Source organism: Phyllostomus discolor, chromosome 2, assembly GCF_004126475.2.
Source record: "Phyllostomus discolor isolate MPI-MPIP mPhyDis1 chromosome 2, mPhyDis1.pri.v3, whole genome shotgun sequence".
NCBI classification, from domain to species: Eukaryota; Metazoa; Chordata; class Mammalia; order Chiroptera; family Phyllostomidae; genus Phyllostomus; species Phyllostomus discolor.
In genome coordinates this window covers 78,892,123-78,916,399 of record NC_040904.2, presented here as the reverse complement: position 1 = coordinate 78,916,399, position 24,277 = coordinate 78,892,123, and the positions used below count along the sequence as shown (strand labels likewise).

The following is a 24,277-nucleotide window of genomic DNA, read 5'->3' as shown; positions in this document are numbered from 1 at the left end:
TAATGATGAGTGGATAAAACAACTATTAGACATTTACACAATGGAATACTACTTGGCCACAAACAGAAGAAAATTTTACACTTTACGACAGTATGGATGGACCTGGAGAACATTATACTCAGTGAAATAAACCAGTCAGAGAAAGACAAATACCATATGACTTCAGGTGGGTATTTAGATTCATATGTGGAATATAAATACCCACCTGAACTAACATGGAAAACAGACAGACTCATAGTGAGCAGGATGACAGTTACGGGGAGGTTAGGGGGTGGAGGGATCAAGCAAAAAGGAAAAGGGACTCATGGACATAGACAACAGTGTGGTGATTGTGGCAGGGGGTAGGGGGTATAAAGAGGATTAATGGTAACAGAAAAATACATGAAAAATAAATAGTAAAAAACCTCTTAAGACGAAGGACACAGTGGTCCCTCTTCCCCTTTCCGTCCTTCCCTTCTTCCCTCCCTCCCTCCATCTCCTCTCTCTCTCTCTCTCTCTCTCTCTGTCTAGAATGACTGTGAATTTTGAATTTTCTTTCCCATTTTTTTCCCATTGAGCACACAGCTTTGCTTTCTTTCTCTTAAGCTTTTAGCACCCCCACCCTGCTTTTTTGGCCTCTGTAACTTGCTTCCTGAGTCCACACAGCCCAGCTGGCTCACTTCTTCCACACCTTGCTTCTACTTCTCTGACTTTCTAAATAACCTTTTGCTTGTATTTGAAAAAAAGAAAGAAACAAAAAAGATAAAATATTTCATGTCCTTACATGAGCCTCCACCTTCCTAATTGTTGGCTATATAATTACTTTTAAATTTATGTAATCTCATAACTCTATTATTAATGTAATTTTGTTTACTTCTCTGCTTATAGATTGACTCTAAACATTTCATACTAACAAATAAGCATTGCAACAGTATGTTATTCTTCAACATAAATATTATTCTTAACAAAGTCCACTATTGCTATTCATTTGCAGAGAAGGAAGTACAATTCTATCTCTAAGCCTGTACTTTGAAGAATGTTGCAGACCTCAAGGTTAAATTTAATGAAAGCTTGATTTTTTAAAAGTATTTTTATTGATTATGCTATTACAGTTTTCCCAATTTTTTCCCCTTTATCCCCCCTCCACCCTGCCCCACCAACCCTCCAGCATCCCCACCCCCATAGTTCATGTCCACGGGTTGTACATATAAATTCTTTGAGTCCTGTTTCCTATACCATTTTTATCTCTCCCTGTCTATTTTGTGCCTACTAATTATGCTTCTTCCCTATACCCCCCCCCCCTTCCTCCCTTCCCCTTCAGCACTGAACTCCCTCTGTGTGATGTCCATTTCTCTGGTTCTGTTCCTGTTCTGGTTGTTTGCTTAGTTTTTGTTTCCATTGTTTTTCTTTTCTTTTAGGTTCATTTGTTAATAGTTGTGAGTTTGTTGTCATTTTATTGTTCATATTTTTTATCTTATTTTTCTTAGATAAGTCCCTTTCACATTTCATATAATAAGGGATTGGTGATGATGAACTCCTTTAACTTGACCTTTTCTGGGAAGCACTTTATCTACCCTTCCATTCTAAATGGTAGCTTTGCTGGGTAGATTCATCTTGGATGTAGGTCCTTCCTTGCTTTTCATGACTTCAAATACTTCTTTCCAGCACCCTCTTGCCTGTAAGGTTTCTTTTGAGAAATCAGCTGATAGCCTTATGGGAGCTTTTTTGTAAGTAAGCTTCTCCTTATCTCTTGCCACTTTTAGGATTTTCTCTTTGTTTTTAATCTTGGGTAACTTAATGATGATGTGGCTTGGTGTATTCCTCTTTGGGTCCAACTTCTTTGGGACTTCTGGGCTTCCTGGACTTCCTGGACTTCCTGGAAGTCCATTTCCTTCACCAGATTGGGGAAGTTTTTAAATAAGAAAGCTTGATTCTTATTCTCTATTTATTGGATAGACATCCCACATTACAGTTTGCTTCATAAATGAACCAGAGAACATTCTTGTAAATATATTTATTGTTTCTGATGTTTTTAGATAAGTTTTGCTTCTATTGGGTTGGCCAAAAAGTTAGGTTTTTTTTTTCCATAAGAAGGCTCTAGAATTGCTTTACTGTCTAACTTCCTTAGAAACAATTTTGTTATGTAGTCTTGTGACAACTGTCATATCAGCATATCATATCAGCATGCAAAAAAACTTATCAACCTGGCTGGCGTAGCTCAGTGGATTGAGCGTGGGCTGGGAACCAAAGTGTCCCAGGTTCGATTCCCAGCCAGGGTACATTCCTGGGTTGCAGGCCATAACCCCCAGCAACCGCACATTGATCTCTCTCTCTCTCTCTCTCCCCCCCACTCCCTTCCTTCCCTCCCTAAAAATAAATAAATAAAATATTTAAAAAATATATTTCTAAAAAACTTATCAAAATTGGTGACTTCTTGTGTAGCTATATTAATATTGAAGATGGAAGAAAATATACAACATTTTCAGTATATTATGCTTTGTTATTTCAAGGAAGGTAAAAATGCAGCTGAAATGCAAAAAAAGATTTGTGCAGTGTATGGAGAAGGTGCTATAACTGACAGAATATGTGAAAAGTGGTTTGTGAAGTTTTGTACTGGAAATTTCTTGCTGGATGATGCTCTATGGTCAGGTAGACCAATTGAAGTTGATAGCAATCGATTGAGACATTGATTGAGAACAACTAACATTATATCATGTGGAAGAGAGCTGACGTATTCAAAATATCCAAAGCAATAAAGTTATTGGTGAAAATGTGTCATTTATTTTATAGAAAAACTAAATGGACTTTTTGGCCAACGTAATACACTTGCATTTCTTTAATTAATTTCACACCAAAACAGCTAAAGTGATTGTTTTAAAAATATAAATTTATTATGTTGTTGCAGGTGCTACATTATTAGCTTTTTCTATGTTTTAAAAAGAAGTTACTCAATGGATATTTTCTCAGTTGATAACGGTAGTTGGTGAGAAATAAATTATATGCTTACCATATTACCAAACTCAGAGCTGTTCAATAAAATTTTCAGTGATGATGAAAATATTCTATATCTGTGCTGTCCAAACTAGTAGCCACTAGCCACCTGTGGCCATTCAGGAAATGTGGCTCATGAGAATAAAAATACAAATTTTAAATTTTATTTGTAAATAATTTAAATTGAAATGCAAGTAGAAACATGTGTTTAGTAACTACTCACTAGTGTCTCAGATGCTCTAACTTCACAATCACACAAAACCCATACCATTCTTTTATTTAAAGACATTCTTTTGGTGATTTAGGGCTACTCATTCTAATTCAGTTTAATTGGTCTCAGGGCATTTTGCATAGCTATCTTCATGGCATTTTGTGTATGTGTGTTTATGTACCACTTTTTAAAAAATCCAACTCTATTTCATATTTCTTTAAAGATATCAACAATGATCTCAGAACCAGAGAGTTTCTTATTCCTTGCATGTCTAAATGATTCTTTGTTTTTGACCTTCACACTGGATAGTTTGCTGGATTATTTTTCAATGACAGTTTGTTCTTAAATTATGGATGCAACATATTTTCTGCTCTTTCTGAAAACATTTCCTTCCTTCCTTCCTTCCTTCCTTCCTTCCTTCCTTCCTTCCTTCCTTCCTTCCTCCTTAGGTTTTCTTATGTTTCCTGAATAATTTTTATGGTCATTATTTGCATTTTCACTTGTTGTTACTTCTCTTTTGTGCCCTTGGTTTGGCACACCTGGCTGTCCACTCTTCTCCATTTCTCTGAAGAAGCTAATTAAGCTGTCAATTGGCAGGTTTGACTCTAGGATGCACTCATGAACAATGAATAGGCAGGGCTACTGATGTTTGGTCCCATGCAAAAAATAAGGATGGGGTGGCAGCACCCACATTAGAAGCTCTATTGCTCTTCAGGTACATTGGTTTTCTTCTTTAGAAAGCCTGTTTCCTCTTTTATCCTGGCGATGTATGCTACCACTTCCAGTGGCTCTGAATACAAGGAAAAGTTGAAATAAAGTATAGTAGGGAGAGCAATAGCAGTTTAGTAGAAGTTTCCTCAGTCACCCTGATTTCTGACCACTTTCCTCCCTTCACTCTCTATGCTGATTCAGAACTTTGTTCTTCCTAAAATATGAATCCTGACAGTTTTTCTTGTGGATTTTTTGAGCTATATGCCCTGCCTTTCTGGTTCATGTACGTTTGAAAACCATCTATTTTATGGTTCTATTTGCACATATTCATCAAACTTGCTAGAAGTCTTTCTCATTATTCTTGATTCATTAAGATTTATTCCCCTTTTAGTGGAATTTTGAATGCAATGTAAAGTTAATTCAAATTTTCATCTTGCTCTTATTAACAGTAGTTGTGTGTACTGTGTAGTACTAATGTTACTGGTTATGTGTATTGGGAAGTATTAGTAATATGAATAGTTTGGTGTATTTTACCTGATATGGAAAAATCTCTTTTTTAACTTTCTATACTGTTTACTCAGAAGTTCTGAAAGTCTGCTATTCATTCATCTTTATGCATGCCATGTAATAAAGATAAATCCTATTATTTCCAATATTTTAAAGATTATGGCATATATTTTGTCCTTAAGTTAATTTTGTGCATGTGTCACACATATATTGGTTAGTTTACTCCCAATTTCTACAAGTTACCAATAAGTATTACAGTAAACAATTCATTAAAAATTGAAAGTACATAAAGTATTCTATTTTGTCTCATCATTAGTATGTATAATGTTTACTCTAATACATATATTCACATACTATCTTTTGATATTCCTTGTAAGGTCAGAGAGACAAAGTTGATCATATACTTATTTTATTTAACATGTACCAAATATAACACATACAGGGTTGAGCAGAAGTAATAATGCTGCTTGGTGTCATTGGTAGGGTAACAATATGGGTATAATAATTTATAGTTTTTATTCAACATTTCACCTAAAATGTCATATGGTGTGCTTGAGTGTGGTATTGTTGTTTACAGAAATTACATGCTTCTGATTTTGTAATAAAAGATTTTGTGATAAAAGGGGGCATTATTGTGCTGGACCCTGTATATTATCCAGAAATATTGAAAACTTTTATCCTTCCTAAAAGAATTTGTGATTAAAGGCTTTTATTTTTTTTATAATAAAAGCCTGCTAATTTATTTTGCTTTTATATTCTTTTCTAAGATACATTAATATTGCCTTATACATGTATATGCTTGCAGGTATGTATTTATGTGTGTAGAAGACAGAAGCATAGCAGAAAGTTCAGGAGAGGGGAGAAAGAGGCGAGAGAACAAACAGCCATGACATTGGGAGACGTAGGAATAAGCAAATGTAAGGGGTAAAGAGTTAAGGTCTAAGATTTACTGACTGACTGAATGAAAGATAGCCCAGGGGCTAGTAGAAAACTCACCTCTCTTTGGAATCTAAGGTGAAGGCTACCAATACTGAAACTGTCTTTGGGAGTCCAGTAGCTGAGTGAATGTTCTTATGTATCAGAAGAAAGAAAGTACCATTTCAGTTAGTTGCCTGTGGCTTGGGAAAAGCTGCCATTTCTGCTTGAGATGAATACACCTTCAATCAGCTGCAAAAGAACCTCCTGTCCTAATGCGGACATCGCATGGCCTTTCTTCCTCTATCCCCTCAATATATGCCCGCAGATAAACTCTACACTGGGAAAAGAAATCAGATTAATATTTTGCTATCACCAAAGTTTATACTGCTTGCCCTGTACCTATGCTGAGGATACCAAACTTCTGGCATTAATCAGCAAAGTTAAGTGGAGTTGAACAGAAAAGACCAAGCTGAACCAGAGCAGCTGACTCTTCTAAGACATACATAGTTGTAGTTGATGAAACAGAAGAGTAGTTAAAAATGTGTGCTGACCATTCTTAAGGTGATACAATAAGATGTTGTGAAGGGAAAAAGAAAATCTATTAAGGAAATGAAAATAGGGAAGGACATTATGGAAAAATCAATGCTTATTTTAAAAAAATATGAAAGAATTATCTTGAAATCACACAAAAATGAAAAATTTCAAGTGAAGATTTAGTATTTAGAAAGGAGGATAATTCAGAATATATAGTGGGCATATTCTGTGAGTTCCAGCAGAAACTAAAAAAAATTGAGAAGCAATTTTCAAAGAAATAACTGAAGAAAACTACCCTCAAGTAAAGAAAAAAATGAATTTTCAGTTTTCAAGTGTACACTGAGAGTTAGTCAAGATTAGTGAAAAGAAAACATATTCTTGGACATATAAGATGAATAGACTATCTTATATATTTCTAGACAGAGATAAGCACATTAGAATTAAAATCTCTGCTTAATAATTCAAATACACTCTTAATAGGAAGGTAGGGACATGAACAGGCAATTGTCAGAGATGAAATGGTCAATAAAGATTAAAAAATGCGGCCCTGACTAGTGTGGCTCAGTTGTTTGGGCATTGTCCCACAGCGGGAAGGGTTGCCAGTTTGACTCCTGGTCAGGGCACATGCCTGGGTTGTGGGTTTAGTCCCCATCAGGGTGCATGTGAGAAGCAACTGATGGATGTTTCTCTCTCACATTGATGTTTCTCTCCTCTTTTTTCCTCCCTTCCCCTCTCTTTAAAAATAAATAAAATCTTTAAAGGTTAAAAATGCAAAATAAGTCATGTAGTCAAAAATATGCAAATTGAAACATTGATGAGGTGTTTTACAACCAATTGTGTTGGTAAAAATATAAAAGATGAATAGTAGGTAAGGTTAAGGAAAAAAATCAACAGGGACTCAATCCTTTAATGTAATGCTAAATTGGTACAATATTTTGAAAAGTAATTTGCACCATCTCTTTTAAAATAATATTATGTAAAAATAATACTTCTGACTTAAGAATTATACTTCTAAGAATCAATCCTATGATCATAAAAGCATGATCTGGATGTAAATTATAGCTTAGTTTATAACAGGAGAAAATGGAAGCAATCAAAATGTCTATTGTTAAACGAAAGCTTGAATAAAATATACCCATATCATATAGGAATGAGATGAATAAAAAGAGAGAGATTTGTATGTACAATATCATGCTGCAGCATGGCTATCACCCGGCCAATATCCATTATTTTATTTTTTCAAAATTAGATGTAATTCACATACCAGAAAATTCACCCTTTTAAATGGTTTTTAGTTTTGTGATTTTAGCATATTTACAAGGTGGAATGTGTACCCAGATTTGTTTTGATTAGGTATGATAAGATACACAGCTGCAAAATGACAGTCATGAAGAAAGAATTTTTCATACTCCAAGATCTCTAGAAAACAAAAGCAGAGCGCATCACACGGCCCACATGGGGAAGGAAGCACTGGGGTTGGTCAGGGGGAAGAGAGAGGGAGGGGAAAATGTGAGCAGGAAGAGCCTTTGTTGGGGTTTAGCAGGAAGAAATGGGTGAGGCAGTATAAGGGAGCTAAGCAAGTTTAGGATTGACTAGTTTAAATACTTTCAGCAGGCTTCAGGGTGTTAGAGGCTGCCCCTTGTTTCCTGATGCCGGGCCCTGAGGCAGCTATGAGTTTGGTATGTTGAAGGCACATAGGCCATATGTAGCACAGTGGAGTAGGAGGGAAAAGAAGCACAAGATAACATCTGAGACGTACGCAGGGTACAGATCATTAAACCCCTTGTAGGCCAAAGTAAAGATTCTATTTTTTCCCCAAGTACAATTTGCAAAAATTTCACAACAATCACTTTGGCTGAGTGTGCAGAATGGGTTGTGGTGAGTATAAGAATCAAAGCAGGAAGAGCAGTGTATGAGGCTATTGGGTTTCTCTTTGGAAGACTTCTTTAATTCAAGTATTAGAGAGTCACAAAGTAGAAATGAACACGTTCTCTAATGTGTTCTTTTAACTGTATTTAACCTGACCACTGTAAGCAAGGTTTTGTAGGATAAGGTTCAGTTTGGAGAAGACAAAAGGTTATGAAACATTTAAAAAACAAAAAGTTACAGCTTTTTAAAATCAGAATATACAGGATATATAACTTGATAATCATTATTTTATTATTTCTATATCAATAAGGAGGTATTTTGGGACAAAATCTAGAAACTTCTAAACTAGCATTTATGGTACTAACCACCTCTAATGTTACTCACTGAGATTAATGTTTGGAGTATATTTATTTTGTCTTTCTGTGATTGATTTAATAAAGCTTCTAAACTGTTGTGTGGTTTTACTCAAAATGTCTCGAATAATATGTTATTTTTTAAAAAGTAGATTTCTTATCTATTGTGACAGAGATATGTTTAACACGCAGAAATACATTCTTTATTTTATTATATTTACAATTAGGCTCTTTGTAAACCATCGAAGGGATTCAAATTTGATTTAGAAAGAGGTTTGCTCCATGCATACCAGCTGCCCTAGGAATAATTTTTTCTTTCAGTCTTCCTGTTTTGCTCTCAATTTCTTAATTAGTAAGAATAGTAGTCCCTATAATTAGATTGAAAGGCTGGTCTCCTTAACTAAGAACTTCCTTGTAGGTAAAACTAGGAAATATGCCTAAGGACTGGTAGCATTATTTTAGTTATAGGGACTGTTTCATTTGTTTCATCTTACAAAAAATAGTAATTTTAAATTTTACATGTTGTTTAACTAAAACTTTCATCATTTGATAAGTGCAGTCTTTCATATTTTTTACTTGGGCATAGTTAGTTGGACATATTTTCTAAATCCATTACTAATTAATTCTATGACCATTCTGGCAGGAAAATTTGGAACATTAGAATTGACGTAAGGGAAACCTTTGTTTTTGTTTTAGTTTTAGTAAATTTATTTAGCTAACTTGTAACAAGTAATTATATTAATTATAAATTATCTTTTAACAGAGAATTTGTTTCTCCATTTTGGGGAAGAAACTAAGAAGCCCTGTTGGCTCACCCCTGTTACTTCCCCTGGTTAAGCAGCCCTTCACTTTGCTTGAGTTTGACCAGCAGCTTTGTATGTACTTCCTACCCAGAACTGTTTTCCCCAGGGAATATCCTGGGATTTCTGGCAATGAGATATAATCTATTTTAAAGAAATTAAATTACAGAAATTAACTAATGGAAGGCCTTTTAAAAAATACTTTCATTTCAACTTAATGAAATGCTTCAGTGACTTAGTATATGAATAGTGACAAAGTCAGAGAGATGCCTTAGCTTTTTGTATTCATGATTGATGTACCAAACACAATAGCTTGTCCCATATAACATATGACTATACCAAAATAAAAACCGAACTTCTTTCAAGATTATCATACCATTAATGTTTAGGGAAAAGGTCAATGCATTAGTTTCAAGGCTAAGAATCTTGATAGAACCATTGCATCTGAAAGACAGAAAAGCAAAAAATCACTGACATCTTGGTTGACATTTGTGATGAATGGAAAAAGAATAAATCCACTCATAGTAATTGATGTATCCTAATAAAAATGTCAGTAAATTCACATCATTCTGTTGCTGTATCTCAATCACCAGTGAACAAAGGTGTGCCTACTTTTATCTATCAGACCTACAGAACACAATAATATATTTCTGTTTTTTTAAAAATTTATTGATTATGCTATTACAGCTGTCCCATTACCCCCCTCCATCCCCCTCCACCCTGTACACCTTCTCCCACCCACATTCCCCCCCTAGTTCATGTCCATGTGTCATAAGTTCTTTAGCTTCTATATTTCCCATACTATTCTTGACCTCCCCTGGTCTATTTTCTATTTTCTACCTACCATCTATGCTACTTATTCTCTATACCTTTTACCCCTCTCTCCTGCTACCACTCTCCTGTTGCTAACCCTCCATGTGTTCTCCATTTCTGTGTTTCTGTTCCTGTTCTAGTTGTTTGCTTAGCTTGTTTTTGTTTTAGGCATGATTGTTAATAATTGTGTTTGCTGTCATTTTATTACACATGTTTTTTATCTTCTCTTTCTTAGATAAGTCCCTTTAACATTTCATATAATAAGGGCTTGGTGATGATGAACTCCTTTAACTTGACCTTATCTGAGAAGCACTTTATCTGCCCTTCCATTCTAAATGAAAGCTTTGCTGTATAGAGCAATCTTGGATGTACGTCTTTGCCTTTCATGACTTGGAATACTTCTTTCCAGCCCCTTCTTGCCTGCAAGGTCTCTTTTGAGAAATCAGCTGACAGTCTGATGGGAACTCCTTTGTAGGTTACTGTCTCCTTATCTCTTGCTGCTTCTAGGAGTATCTCCTTCATTTTTACCTTGGGTAATGTAATTATGATGTGCCTTGGTGTGTTCTTCCTTGGGCCCAACCTCTTTGGGACTCTCTGAGCTTCCTGGACTTCCTGGAAGTTTATTTCCTTTGCCAGATTGGGGAAGTTCTCCTTTATTATTTGTTCAAATAACTTTTCCACTTGTTGGCCTTCCTCTTCTCCTTCTGGTACCCCTACAATTTGGATGTTGGAATGTTTAAAGATGTCCCAGAGTTTCCTAAGCCTCTCCTCATTTTTTTTGAATTCTTATTTTTTCATTCTTTTCTGTGTGGTTGTTTCTTTCTTCCTTCTGGTCCACTCCATTGATGTGAGACCCAGCTTTCTTTCTATCACTATTGGTTCTGTGTGCATTTTTCTTCATCTCACTTATTGTACAGCCTTCATTTGTTCATCTAATTTATGATGAAAATCAACCAATTATGTGAGCTTCCTGATCACCAGTGCTTTGAACTGTGCATCTGATAGGTTGGCTATCTCTTGGTTGCTTAAAAGGATGGGTTCTGGGGCTTTCATTTTTTCTTCTGTTGAGCCATCTCTCTCTCTCTTTTTTTTTTTTTTGGTTTTGTCGTGCATGTTACGTATGAAGGGTGGAACCTTAGGCGTTCACCAGGGTGAGACGACCCAGTTGCTGGGTATAGTGTGATGCTGTATGTGGGGACAGGGTCTGAGAGGGAACAATGGCACTTGCTCTGCTCACTGCCGATTTCAGTTCCCTCCACCACTTCCCCCAAGCAAACTGGAACTTTCTAGTGCTGATTCCCGTGTGGGTGGGCTTGTGTGCTCCGTGGGTCTTTCCAACAACCTCTCCTGTGGGGCTGGGAGTCTCTCCCTCTAGCTCAACCCCCACAAGTGTTTTCAATCAGTGCCCCAAGGCTCTATTTCCCAGTACTGGGATCCTGGGTAGCGCGCAGTGCCTTGCTTCACAATCGCTGCCTCACTGGGTCTGCCAGTTGCCACCCCTCAGCTGGAGTCTGCCAGTCACCACTTGTGCACCCAGGGTCTGCCTGCTGTGGTCTTACGCACCAGGTCCCAATGCTCTTTGTGCCATGCGACCCCTCTTTGTCCGGCTTCCTGACTCCACCCCTCCTACCGGTCTGGATAAACATGTCTATTTTAACTCCTTTGTTGTCCGACTTCCATACAGTTCAATTTTCTGTCAGTTCTGGTTGTGATTCTGTTTCTAAATTGTTGTTGTCCCTACCTTGGTTGTGAGAGGAGGCACAGTGTATCTACCTATGCCTCCTTCTTGGCTGGAAGTCCACAATAATATATTTTTTTATCCATTTCAAAACTGGGATTGAGTGTATAACATAAGATACAGATGAGGTAATGTGGGGGTATATATGAAATGAATTAGTTGTGGTCCTACTTCCAAGTTACTTCGCGTCTATGGCAGAAAAAGACATATATGTATCTAAATAATTATAATATAATGTAGACAGTTAATGTTTCAGAGGGGAAAAAAACCCAGCTAAAAATTATTGCTCTTCATAAGAAGGAGAAACTGCAAAAGTACCAAGAAGCACAATTATGAGAAAAGCTGCCAATTCAAATGAATGTGACTGACATAAATGAATGTTAATGTTTAAAATTGAACTAGAAGTCTTTGAAAATTAGGTTCCTTCTTTTTTTTTACTTCATTTCCTTTCCTCCTTCCCCTTTCCTTGCTTCCTTTCCCTCTTTTCTTGACATTTTCCTTTATCCATATGAGCATATGGATATGTTCACTATGTGCTCAGCACCATGCCAGGTACCACAATGAAAATAAACACTCTTCTCAAGAGGTTATAACCTCTCCAAACTCCCATACCAATATAATACAAGATACCATTTTTTATTTAAAAGCAAACAGATTTAGAATATATATTAGGTGGTATATATTGAGATTTGGGATTGGGGAGATTAAGGGAACAGTGAGGTAAAGCTAGAACAGAAAAGAATATTAAGATTGAGTGGAGAAAGTGGGATGGCCAGTACACTGAGTTCAGACTTTTATTATCAGAAAATTAAGAACCATCATAAAACAAATGAAACTGTTCTGGAGACATTTTGTCTGTTCTGAGTCCATGAGAACAGCTTTGGTAATGAAATGGAAAACTAAGGCACCAATTGCATAGAGAAAGCCTGTCTCCTTGCTTCTCTCAGCACAAAACCCAGCAAATTTATGGGGTTTTGAAGACTCCAGATAGATGCATAAATGGCATGATAGCTTTGTTCTACTCAAAGGCAGTGGCCAGGATGGTGAAGCCCCTACAAGGGCTGTGGCAGTGTGTAGGGGAGGTGGAGCCCCAACAGGGGTAGAAGACAATCTAGATGCTGCATTGCCTCAGCACACACACTGCGGGGACTGCCCAAGATAAAACTCAAGGGCATTGGAAAGGGTGCTGATCTAATATTATGAGGTAAGGATTAAGAAAACAGTAGGCTTTTGGACCATGAATATAAATGGTAATCATAGTATAACATGTTGACTGTACTGTAGATATTTAACCCAGTAAAGAGATTAAGAAAGTACGTTTCATATAAACTGAGTTATACCTTATAAGCTGAGTTAAGGGTGATGGGGAAAGAGAAAAGGGAGGGTTTTTGAAGAACAGGGCCATATGTGATCAAATATGTAAAGTAAAAAACAGTAAAGTAAAAAAAATGTGATCAAATCTGTAAAGTAAAATATGTAAAGTAGAAAATGGGAAAGTACTAATGATCCACAGTTAATAGAATGTAAACTGAAAGGTAGAGAGGGAGGCAGATGAGGTGGAAGGCATGTTGTGAGCAGGAGCCAACCATACAAAATCTTGAATTTCTATATTCAGCAACATGAATTTTGTCCTATGGGGGAGGGAAAGCCACTAAAGGATTTTAAACAAAGATGGGAGGTTAAAATGATTAAAAAACAGTTTTATATTAAAAATTGCAATAAAAGGTGGCAAAATGGTCTATACACAAAAAGCCTCACACTTTATGCAAAAATCAACTCAAAACTAACTCAAAATGGATCATAGATCTATACATAAGGTATAAAACTAACAGTTCTAGAGGATGGTAGAAGAGAAAATCTTTGTGACCTTGGATTAAGTAGGTTTTAGATACCACACCAAGAAGCACAATCCATAAAAGAAAAATATCTACAAATCATATTTCTGACAAAGGATTGTATCCAGAAAATATATTTTAAAAACTTTTAAAAGTTAACAGTAAGAAAAAAATCTAATAAAAGAAAATGAACAAAAATCTGAAGATATACTTTACCAAAGAAGACATATGGATAGTAAATAAGCATATGAAAAGATGATCAAAATCAACAGTCATTAGGGAAATGCAAATTAAAATAACAATGAGATACCCATATAAAACTATTAGAATGGCTAAAATACTTTTTAAATGACAAAATCAAGTATAGATGATGCAGAGCAAATGAGACTCTCGTAATTATTAGTGGGAATGTAAAATTGTACATTGAGTTAAAAAGAAGTTTGGCAGTTTTATACAAAAACACAGATAGGAGGGGGAGCAGGAAAATGGATAAAGAGCTGAGGGGATTAAGAAGTACAAATAGGTAGTTACAGAATAGCCATGGGGATGTAAAGTACAGTATAGGAAATGGAGTAGCCAAGGAACTTATACACATGGCCCATGGACATGAACACTGGTGGAGGGATTGCCGGAGGGATTGCCTGAGGGATTGCCTGAGGGAGTGGGGGCTGCTAGGTGGAAGGAGGCAAAGGAGGAAAAATCAGGACAACTGTAATAGCATAATCAATAAAATATAATTTAAAAAGCATGCATTCAGACAAATACCATATAATTTCACATATATGTGGAATCCAACGAACAAAATAATTTAACAAGTAAAATAGAAACAAGCATAGATATGTAGAACAAACTGATAGCTGTCAGAGGGAAGGGGTTGTAGGGGCCTGGGTGAAAAAGGTGAAGGGATTAAGCAAAAAAATATATATATGTATATGACACATAGATGCAGACAACAGTATGGTGATAGCCAGAGGGAAAAGAGGGGTGGGGGAGGGTGGAAGTGGGCACAGGGGAGATAAACAGGGTCAAAAAAAGACTTAACTTTGAATGGTGAGTATACGATGCAGTGTGCAGATGATGTTTTATTGAATTGTACACTTGAAACCTGTATGGTTTTATTAACCAATGTCATCCCAATAAAGTCAATTAAAAAACCTGGAACAACCCCTCGCCCCAAAATACATTTACCATATGATCCAGACATTCCACACCTAGGTATTTATCTAAGATAAATGTAAATACATGTTTATGCCCAAACCTACTATGAATCTTCATCATTTTATTTATAATCATCTAAACTGAAAACAAGCCTAATATCTGAATGCAGAACCAAACTCTGGTACATCTATACAAAGGATACTACTCAACAATAACAACAAACAAGCATGAATCTCAAATGCAGTCTATTAAGAGAAAGAAGATAGACTCAAAACGCTCTGTTTTGTGTAATTCCATTCATGGAACATTCTGAAATATAGCTCTTCTTTAAAGAAATATTCCAATTAATATAGAAAAAGTAAATAGGAAAATCATCAATAGAATATAATGGTAATAATTGTTACAGGTAAGATCTATTCTGAATGATAAAATTACTGGGGAAAACTTGAGGACAAACAGGATATTTATATAGTCTCTCCCAAAATATATATTAAATACAAAAGAGAAACTGTAATTTATAATGAAGTAATCTAGACGACACTACTTTAACTCGGTGACCCGTGTTAACACCCCCAGGGATAAGGCATGTGGACATCATGTCCCCTGATATAAGGCACTAAGAAGAGTGCACTCCTTTTGTGATATTCCCACCCAGAAAGCATACCCACACGTCCAACCATGAAAAAACAATAGACACATCCCCAGAGGGGACATTTTACAAAATAACTGACTAGTACTCTTGAAAAGTGTGAAGGTCATGAGGACAAGGAAAGACCGAAGAATCCTCACAGATTGGAAGATACTAAGGAGATGTAATAACTAAATGCAATGTGGAGTCCTAGATGGGATTGTGGAAGAGAAAAAAGACATTAGTAAAACAGTTGATAAAATCAGAATAAAAGTCAATAGCTTAGTAAAGAGTGCTGCACTGCTGTTTAGTCCTTGGCTTTGATAATAGTCCTATGGTTGTGTAAAATACCATAAATCAAGGGAGAATCAAGGGAAAATCAAGGGAGAATGAGCGAAGTTTGTATGGGAACTATATTATTTTCACTGTTTTTCTGTTTCTGAAATTATATCAAAATAAAAATTTAAGAAAAGTCACAATAACATTCTAACAAAATAAACATTACAATATTAACCATGGGTCTATAAGGAGCTTGCTATATTTCCATTAATTAATTTATGAATTTTTTAAAATTAGAAATCACATATCTGGGGGGGGGCAGAATCATTTTCAGTGATTAGGACCTCTATTGGTCTAGTACTAGGACCTCTACTGGTCCTAGTACTTTTCAGTACTGGTCTTGACCCAAGCCTGCATAAGAACATCAGGAACCTGAATTAAAGTTCCTGAGTACTGGCTAATGATTGTCTCATCTTGTAGCCTGGCAGAAATGTTCTCACTGAGTGCAGATGAAGATGCATGTTTATAATATAAGATTATCTATTGCTCTTCTCAAATTCAGAGCCATCAAACTCTTGACCAGAATGAATTGCATCATGAACAATTTTGAAGGTATTTTTATTATTGAAAATGAGTAAGATTTTACCCTTTACATGGCTCTATTCCCTTTTATTTAGAGGTATTAAAAGGCAACATTATATGTGCATGAAATTGTATTTATATTCCCCTTTCCTAGTTTTTACAGTTTACAGTGTTATCTTCACACTGAGCCACTTGTTACTAGAGTTTTTTAACCTGCTACTTCTTATTACACCCTACCCAATAATTATCAGGCCTGTTTAGGGAAGGGAGAGAATCACAGGAAGAGGACAGTAAGAAGTAGATCCAGGGAGGTGATTAGAGTGAACGACCTTGAGAAAACCCAGTTACTTAAACATTGAAGGAACAAGAATAAATTTCTCCTGACTATAGCAGTATGTCTCCTCTTGGAAAGAGGGAAGCACACTCTGGCAGAAAGAAAATTAGCTGGTGATCCCAATTAGCCCCAGTGTTACTTGAACAGATAGGATACACAGGGCCATCTGACTATGGCATCTTGTTACTGTTTGTTAGTCACAACTGGCTCATTTTTCATTATCAATATGTATACATTATAATTCCCAATGGCAAATACTTTGTCATAACTATCCTGAGAATCCACTGAGACTCCAGAAATTGTATAAGAACAATTTATCACTACTTTCAGTAACAGAAGATACTAAATATTAAGGAAGGCTGGAAAAAAGAGAAAATATACCAAATCATGGTGTCTTCTCTTTTTGCTGGCCCTCATCTTTCCTTTTCCCTTGGATTTTATGCTATCACTCTTTCTTTCATTTATCAACAGTGCTTTTTGGGGGGCAGCAGCTTCTGTCATGTGTTCTCAGTGATACAATCTTTCTAACCTTTCCTGGCCAGTTTTCTTTCACACTTTTATCAGGAGCTATCCCCAGCCCTCTACCCATCATCTCAGCAAATGATCTTGCCTCTGACATCACTGGTAAAAGGGAAAGCTGGTAACTCCAGAGGCAGTTAGGCCTTCTGGGTACCAACAGCCTTTCCATATTATAGTTATCCATGTATCCATTCAGGGCCAACTTGGTCCATTTTCTTCCAGCTCCTCAAGGATTTAAATAGGAGGAGACACAAGAGAGAAATGAGTGTAAGTTTTGAGAGGCTTTTGTCATTTAGTATGAATGCAACTTAGAATTCAAGAGAATGCTGAAGAATAAAACCAGAGGAGGTAAAAGCAAGAAACTAACTCATGAGGGGAGATATTTTAGTTTTCCTATTCACTGCCAAATGCCTAATGCTTAGAAAGGTGCATGGCACAGAGTAGATAGAGACAAAGTATTAGCTGAATTAATGAATAACTTAAAGAATACTAAGCATTTGGGATTTAAGTAAGAAAGCAACACAATCTAATTTGCTTTTTTTTTTTCTTAGTCCACCAATCTGGTTGCAGTGTCCACATGCCTTCCTCACCGTATAGTCCATGTGACCTGGCCTCCACCCTGTATGGTTATGGGTTGTCCCCTCCTAACTGCTTCAAAAAACAGATGCTTCTCAATCCTTACCTTACTTGGCTTCTTAGGTCATTTCATATTCTATTGATGTCTCCCTCACTGTTAGAAACCTGCTCTTCCTCTTTCAGGTTGTGCCTCCTTTTTTTGCCTGCCTATTGAGGTTAGTTCTCCTCAGCCTCCTGGGAGACCCCATCCCAGAAGGTTAGGCCTCAACTCCCCATCCGTTCTCAATGGAGTTCTCCTTAATTTGTGCCTGCAGCCCAGATGTCCACCCAGGCTCCAGAGGCTTCCTGGACATCTTTAAAAGTCCCAAGTACCTCAAATTTACCATGTCCAATTCAGAATTCATTATTTCCCCTCCAAATCTGTTATTTCTCCCGAGTTTCCTCTCTGTTTCCCTATTTATGTAAATCATACACTTGAAAGTCATCTGAAACTATCCCTATATACAGTCACTAAAGTGTCTTAATTTAACCTAAAATATCTCTTAAATATACTCCCTTCTTTTTGTCTACTTACTCTGTTTTCTCATTTTTCACTTGAATTATTACACTAGCTCCTTTACTGCTTTTTCCTGCCTCCAGTTTTTTCTTTCAACATGTACTCTGTCCTGTTATTGCTTTGCTTCAGCCATTTGGACGTTCTCCTGACATGTCAACTTCTTTCTTAGTGCAATTGCTTAAAACTTCTTGTTTCCTCTGCCTTGAATGCTCTCCTACCAAACCTCCACACAGCTTGCTCTTTCATTTCACTTAGGTGTTTTTTCCTCTTTACCTAAGAAAATATTCATAGACAGGGTGGGGGGAAAGTAGGTTTACAGTCATAATACAAGTAAATAATACAATAAATAATAAATGATAATACAAGAATAAACTCTGTTTTGCATACTCACAACTTTAAACCTACTTTTGTCCACCCAATATTTAGACTTATTATTTTTTTTGCCTCCAGTCAGTAGAAGCTCTTTTTCAACACATAATTACAAGTAACTAGAATAGTGGGCACCCAATAAACATCTGCTGAATGAATACATGAATAAATTAATAAGTAATCGTATCCAGTATAGTATATGCCACACACCATATTGGGAAATAGTAGTTTACTTATTTGATGTTCCCAGGGGACTGTCTGCAACAAATGAGCTTCTTAGGGGCACTGAGGCCTTCTTGTCTGTATCTCTAGGTTTTAATCAGCAATAGTATCTAACACCTGAAGATGCTCAGTAAATGTTATTTGGAGAACAAAATGAAACAAAACTCTTAATTAACCTTAGCTAGCAGGGTAGCTGAATTCCAGAAGAAAAACAACCATCTAATTTATTTCATTAGAATCAGTTTTGCAGAATGCTTTACCCCCTACGAAATGATTGTGCTTCCAGGAAAACTTTACCTATCTTTTTCTACTTTACAGATGGTCAGAATAAAAACCTTACTGAAGACACTTTTTGTGTCTTCTGGAATCTCTCCACCTTACTTTCTTAGATGAAGAGCCTGAAGCTGGACGTAGGTGATAAATTATCACTGACACAAATTTCCCTCACAAACGTCTTGAGTGTCTTCTTTTGGCACAGAAATAAAATATTAAAATATTACAGCTAGATTTGATTCTTATTGTTTTCTAATCCTATATGCACTTTTTAATCCTTTGTGCAGAGGAAAAAATGAGGCCTAAACATGCTGAGTGGCTTGTCCACATCCTAAGGTGGCTAGTAGCAGGAAATGACAACCAAGTGGAGAGGCAGGTGCCACGTTGGTGGGGTAACATACTATTTGACAAATAGAATGCAATTTTGGGACCAGAGAGGCAGCTCTTGCACATTTAATGTACAATGTACTTAACCAGACTGAATGGGCTCCCTGACTTTGAATCTATGTGGTATCAAAACCATGTAGAAGGAATCCACAAAGTCTGGAGTACTTTTAAAGGCTGTGAGCAGGCATAGCACTTTGTGTTACACTCTCTGTAACACCCCATGGAGTCTTCAGAAATGTTCTGTGATGAAATGACGTTATGTTTGGGAATTTGTTTGCTATCCTGACTGGCTTCTATTCCTTCTTACTGGATGTACAATTTACATATTTGAGTCAGTCTATCTAAATTTAGTAACAACCTTCTAATCTGGGATACAGGCACTTCGTTGCCTCTCCTTTTGGTTCTTCCATCATCTTTTCAAACTGCAAAGCCCATTCTTCTGGAGCGTGGTGTCTGAACTGTATTTCTCCATAATTTAACCACAATTCCTATATTTTTACAGAAGGTTATCCACTTCTCTTTTGGCTATGTAGTTCACGAGACTAGTGTATATATTACCTGTTATAAATCTCCACTATCCATGTTGCTAATGGCTATAAGTCTATTCTCTAACTGATGGTTTCTATTTGTTCTTAGAAAAAAAGTATGTCTAAGCATAGGGTTTAGCTTGATTGATATTTTTTTCATATCAGTTGTATCTTAATAGGTTAATGAAATTGTGATGTGTATCAAATAAACAGATTTAACTTTTATAATATACATTTTTTATATAATACAGTTTTTAATTATTTAACTTTCAAGTTTAAAATAAAAGTTAGTTATATGGAAAAATATGAAAGAGTAAAAGTTTTCCAAAGAACTTTGTGATATGTGTCTGAGATAAAACCTATACAATAAAATAAAAGTATGCATATTAAAACTTATAAAAGGATCTGATGAAGATTTTGATCTATGATTTTGCATTAGTTTCAACAGACAGTCTGTGCATTTATTTCAGAACTCCAGGGTACTCTACTAACATACTTATAACCTATATTACATGTTTATCTTTGTCAGTATTGTTCTGCACAATATGATAGTCCTTAGGAGAACATTAATGCTAGCTATTCCCTTCTACTTAAGGGCAATCCTGGAATAATTACCAGGCATTTATTTATTGCCTTTCCGAAAGCCCATATCTCTCTAGTGTAAGTCAAACAGAAACAATCTGGAAACTAGCCCACTAGCTGTGGCTGAAATTCCTTTTGCCATCTCCACCACCCACCGCAACAATGCAACATCCTGATATGGGCGACGCCAGATTAAAAACTATGGGTATGCCACTCAAAAGCAGATTGAATCTACTTTCTCAAATTTTTTCTTTTCTTACCCTCCACCTTTCTTTCTCTCTCTCTCTTTTGAAATGGGACAAGGTCCTTAACTTTGGGATTATTAAATTTGGCTGTGTTGAGGTCAGTGGTGCCATTTTTACAAGATTGTTAGAGATGTAAAGTAATAACTGTGTGGGTTGTTTGCATGTTTATGTGAAATAAACTGAGTATTTCAAACTGGCAGGCAAGTGCTACAGGCAATCTTATTAAACCTATTCAGTTGATTTAGAATAAAGAATTCCTACTACTTCATTGGGATAATAATTCTTTTTTTCTTTTCATATACTTTCATGTTTTTATAACATGTAAATAAAACACATACGAATGCATGAAAAAGTCATATAATGTGATTTATCAAAGGGAGAAAATAAATTTCTGATACTTTTCAGGCTTTGAATTTATTGTTGGACACTCATTTCCAGATATTTCATGCATAAATACACATAAGAGGAATTCAGCATCATACTTAAATTGTTATTTTAAATGTTTTGCAAAGATTCATAACTCAACTTTAAGTTTATCTTTTCCTTCCAGAGAGATATAAAACAAAAGAAATAACTTGAAATACTCATGCTAAATTAATAACAAGGAAGTCAGAAACTATAAAGGAAATGATTAACATGTTTTGGTATTTCCTCTCTTTTAGATTATAATCTTTGGTAGGCATTTTGGCACAGCTAAATCTTCCTAAATTTCACATTTTAGAGGTAATTTATTCTTTTACTCACTTTATTCTTTTAAAATAAGGAAAATAAATATTTCCTTATTTTAAAAAGTAATATATTAAAATAATATCAAATTATTTATGTAATGTTATTTAATCCAGATAAGATAATTAAAGTGTAAAACTAGGACATTCACTGTGATAATAGCAAAAACAAACAAAAAACCCCATGGGTTTTGGAGGTAGATAGACTTCAGTTTGAACACCAGTCATGCTACTTACTTTGAGTTAGAGGTACTTCTGAAGGTTAAATAAACTGAGATTCAGTGGATATTGATACTCAGGAGAGCTGCTGGGAAAATGAAATGGCAAACCAGGTGTGTAAAGTGCCTGGCACAGTGTACCAATAGTGCCTACCATGTAAAGTGGCTTACTGTGAGCCGCACACTATTGCTAAATGCTTCACACACTTAATACAAATGTAATCCTTACAGCATTCCTATGGAGTAGAAGTTACTTTGCCCCTACTTTACAGATATGGAGTAAAGAATAGAGGTATTAAAAAATTTACCCAAACTTACACAAGTGGCTAGAACAGCATTCTAACTGGGGCCCATCTGTTTGATTAGCTATGGTTGTGTAATTAACTACTCAGTGGCTTTAAACAACCATTTTATTATTTCTTATGATTTTATGGGTTGACTAAACTGAGGGGGGTGATTCTTTGTTGCACAAGATGTCAACTGCAGTTGCAGCATCTGGTGGTGGTCGGGGGAGGGGGAGCAGTGTCTGAGATGGTTCATCATAAGCCTGGCACTTGGTGCTCACTCTGCTGGGAGCTCAGATAGAGCTGCCAACTGGAAAGTCTCAGTTCCCCTCCTCTTTGCAGTACTGCACATATCCTCACCATGTGGATTAGCTTTGTTTAGCATTGAACTCTGGGTTACAGGAAGGAGTTTTGAAAGAGGACTGGCTCCAACGTGTAAGCGTTATGCAAACGTGTAAGATGCTCTCCATTGTACCATACTTGTTACTGTCTCATTGGCTAAGGCCAGTCACTGTGGGAGAAGCCCAGAGTCAATGTGGGAGAGAAAAACACAAGGGCATGAGTACCCAAAGGCCCCATTAAGGTGATTAAAGTAACAGCCCACTGCAACAGCTATCATCGGTGAACTCTTTGAGTCCTCCAAACTAGGATGGCTGTCAGTAATCTGCTCCCACTGGGCAGCATGTTGGACACTTGTGAGAAGGGCTTAGGTGTTTCAGACATACAGCCAACTATACACTTAGTAAATTTTTATACTTTTTTGCTCCAAATATGACATTAAATTTCAATTTCATATAAATGATTTTCAAAGAAATTTCAGTTTTATGAAAGAAAAATGCCTCTCGAAGATTTAAATTGTTTCTTGTGTTTTTTAAAATGTCATTCTATATTAGGTTTTATATATTATATTCATTAGTGACTAAAATAAGGAGAAATATACTTAGGTTTTATGCCCTATGATTATTCAAATAAAAGTAAATATATGGCAATATATTTCTTAGAAATATGATTAATTGTGGATTTAAAAGACCTTCTTTTCAAAGAAGTGGCATTCATCCCACTATTTCTATTAAAAACAGACTTTTTTATTTCAGAAGTTGTAGTTCTATTTTTATTTTATATCAATTAAAATAATTTAGTTCTAATGGCATTTATGTAGATAGGTTCCACACAGAACCTTTTGTTTAAAAGTTTACTTCAGATAAAGCACTCTATATTTGCTTATGCAATTTATTTCCAAACAGAGGTGTTTTACTTTAATGACCCAAAATACTTAAACTGTTTCTTCTACTAATACTGAAAGTTAGGCAGCTTTAGAAAAAGGGAATAGTTTATACAAATGAGAAAAAATATAAATAGCTCTTTAGCCTTGATCCATTACTTCAAATTAAATTAACAAATGATTTGTAGGTAGTAAATACCTTTTCAAAGCTGTGTGGTGACCATTGCAAACTCTGATAATGTCATAGTCTAATATGGCATCACTCTGAGGGGTGATACCAGAAGATAATATCTGAATTAAATTATCTCCTTAATGGCTATAATATTACTATTAGGCTTCTTTTTTCCAAAATAAAAGGAACTGAGATAAATATACAAAATAAGTAATTAAAGAAATCAGTACTTACTTTTTGTGACAACACCTTCTAGTCGAATAATATTTGGGTGGTCAAACTGACCCATGATACTCGCTTCTCTTAGAAAATCTCTTCTTTGCCGATCCATGTGGCCACCTTTCAAAGTTTTGATGGCAACTGGGATCTCCCTTTTCCCTGGTGTCTTCAAACGCCCACTGCAGACTTCTCCAAATTCTCCTTAAAACAAAAGTAGTTATTAGTTTAAAGAGAGTACTTTTATTCCAGAAGAACTGAGTTGTCATACAGTGCCTACTTTTTGTTTTTAATGTAATAACTCTCAAGTGTGTCATTTTCACATGGAGATTTCCTTCTTAAAATTAAATTTGTAATGACAACATTTTTGATCAGCATCACTTATAATAAATAGCAGAATGCACTTTCATATGTTGTGCTACAGAGCTAACTTCAATAGATATTCCTGATCTGCTGAGAAATTATGAATAGCCAAATGGGTAATGTTAATGTAATTCTGTGGAAAAGCAATCACTGCATAATGTTTCCTGTTCCATTCTCAGTACCAATATATGGGTCAATGTCTGCTCTATTCTGGGAAATCATCAGGCCTATGTAGTTGAATTGATCCTGTAGGCCATATGCCTGGTCTTCACTGCCATTAGAAATCAATGTTAGGGAAAATTTGTATATGACCATATTGAAAAGACCACACTATACTCAATTATAATAAGTAATTACACAGGGTAAATTATAAGTCACATGTTTGGAATACAAATACGGTAAGTTCAGCAATGGCTCCATTGGACAGATTAAGTAATTGCCAAATACTTATTGTGAATTCACTACATATATATCCAGTGGTAGAGCACTGTGAATTTCAAAGAAGTATAAGACTTGGTCTCTGTTCTTGGGGGTTCACAGTTTAGTAGGAGAATTTGATAAACATAAATGAAACAACTTAA

At 35.8% G+C, this 24,277-nt stretch overlaps 1 protein-coding gene across 4 annotated transcripts in view; it reads right to left on the bottom strand.

Moving 5' to 3' along the window:
- EPHA6 (EPH receptor A6) overlaps positions 1-24,277 on the bottom strand; it is a 920,707-nt gene that overhangs the window by 226,956 nt on the left and 669,474 nt on the right. For all 4 annotated transcript variants that reach the window (XM_036017966.1, XM_028504400.2, XM_028504401.2 and 1 more), the window contains one exon: positions 23,352-23,537. In XM_036017966.1, coding sequence (XP_035873859.1) covers positions 23,352-23,537 — 186 coding nt within the window. The remainder of the gene's footprint in view (positions 1-23,351; positions 23,538-24,277) is intronic.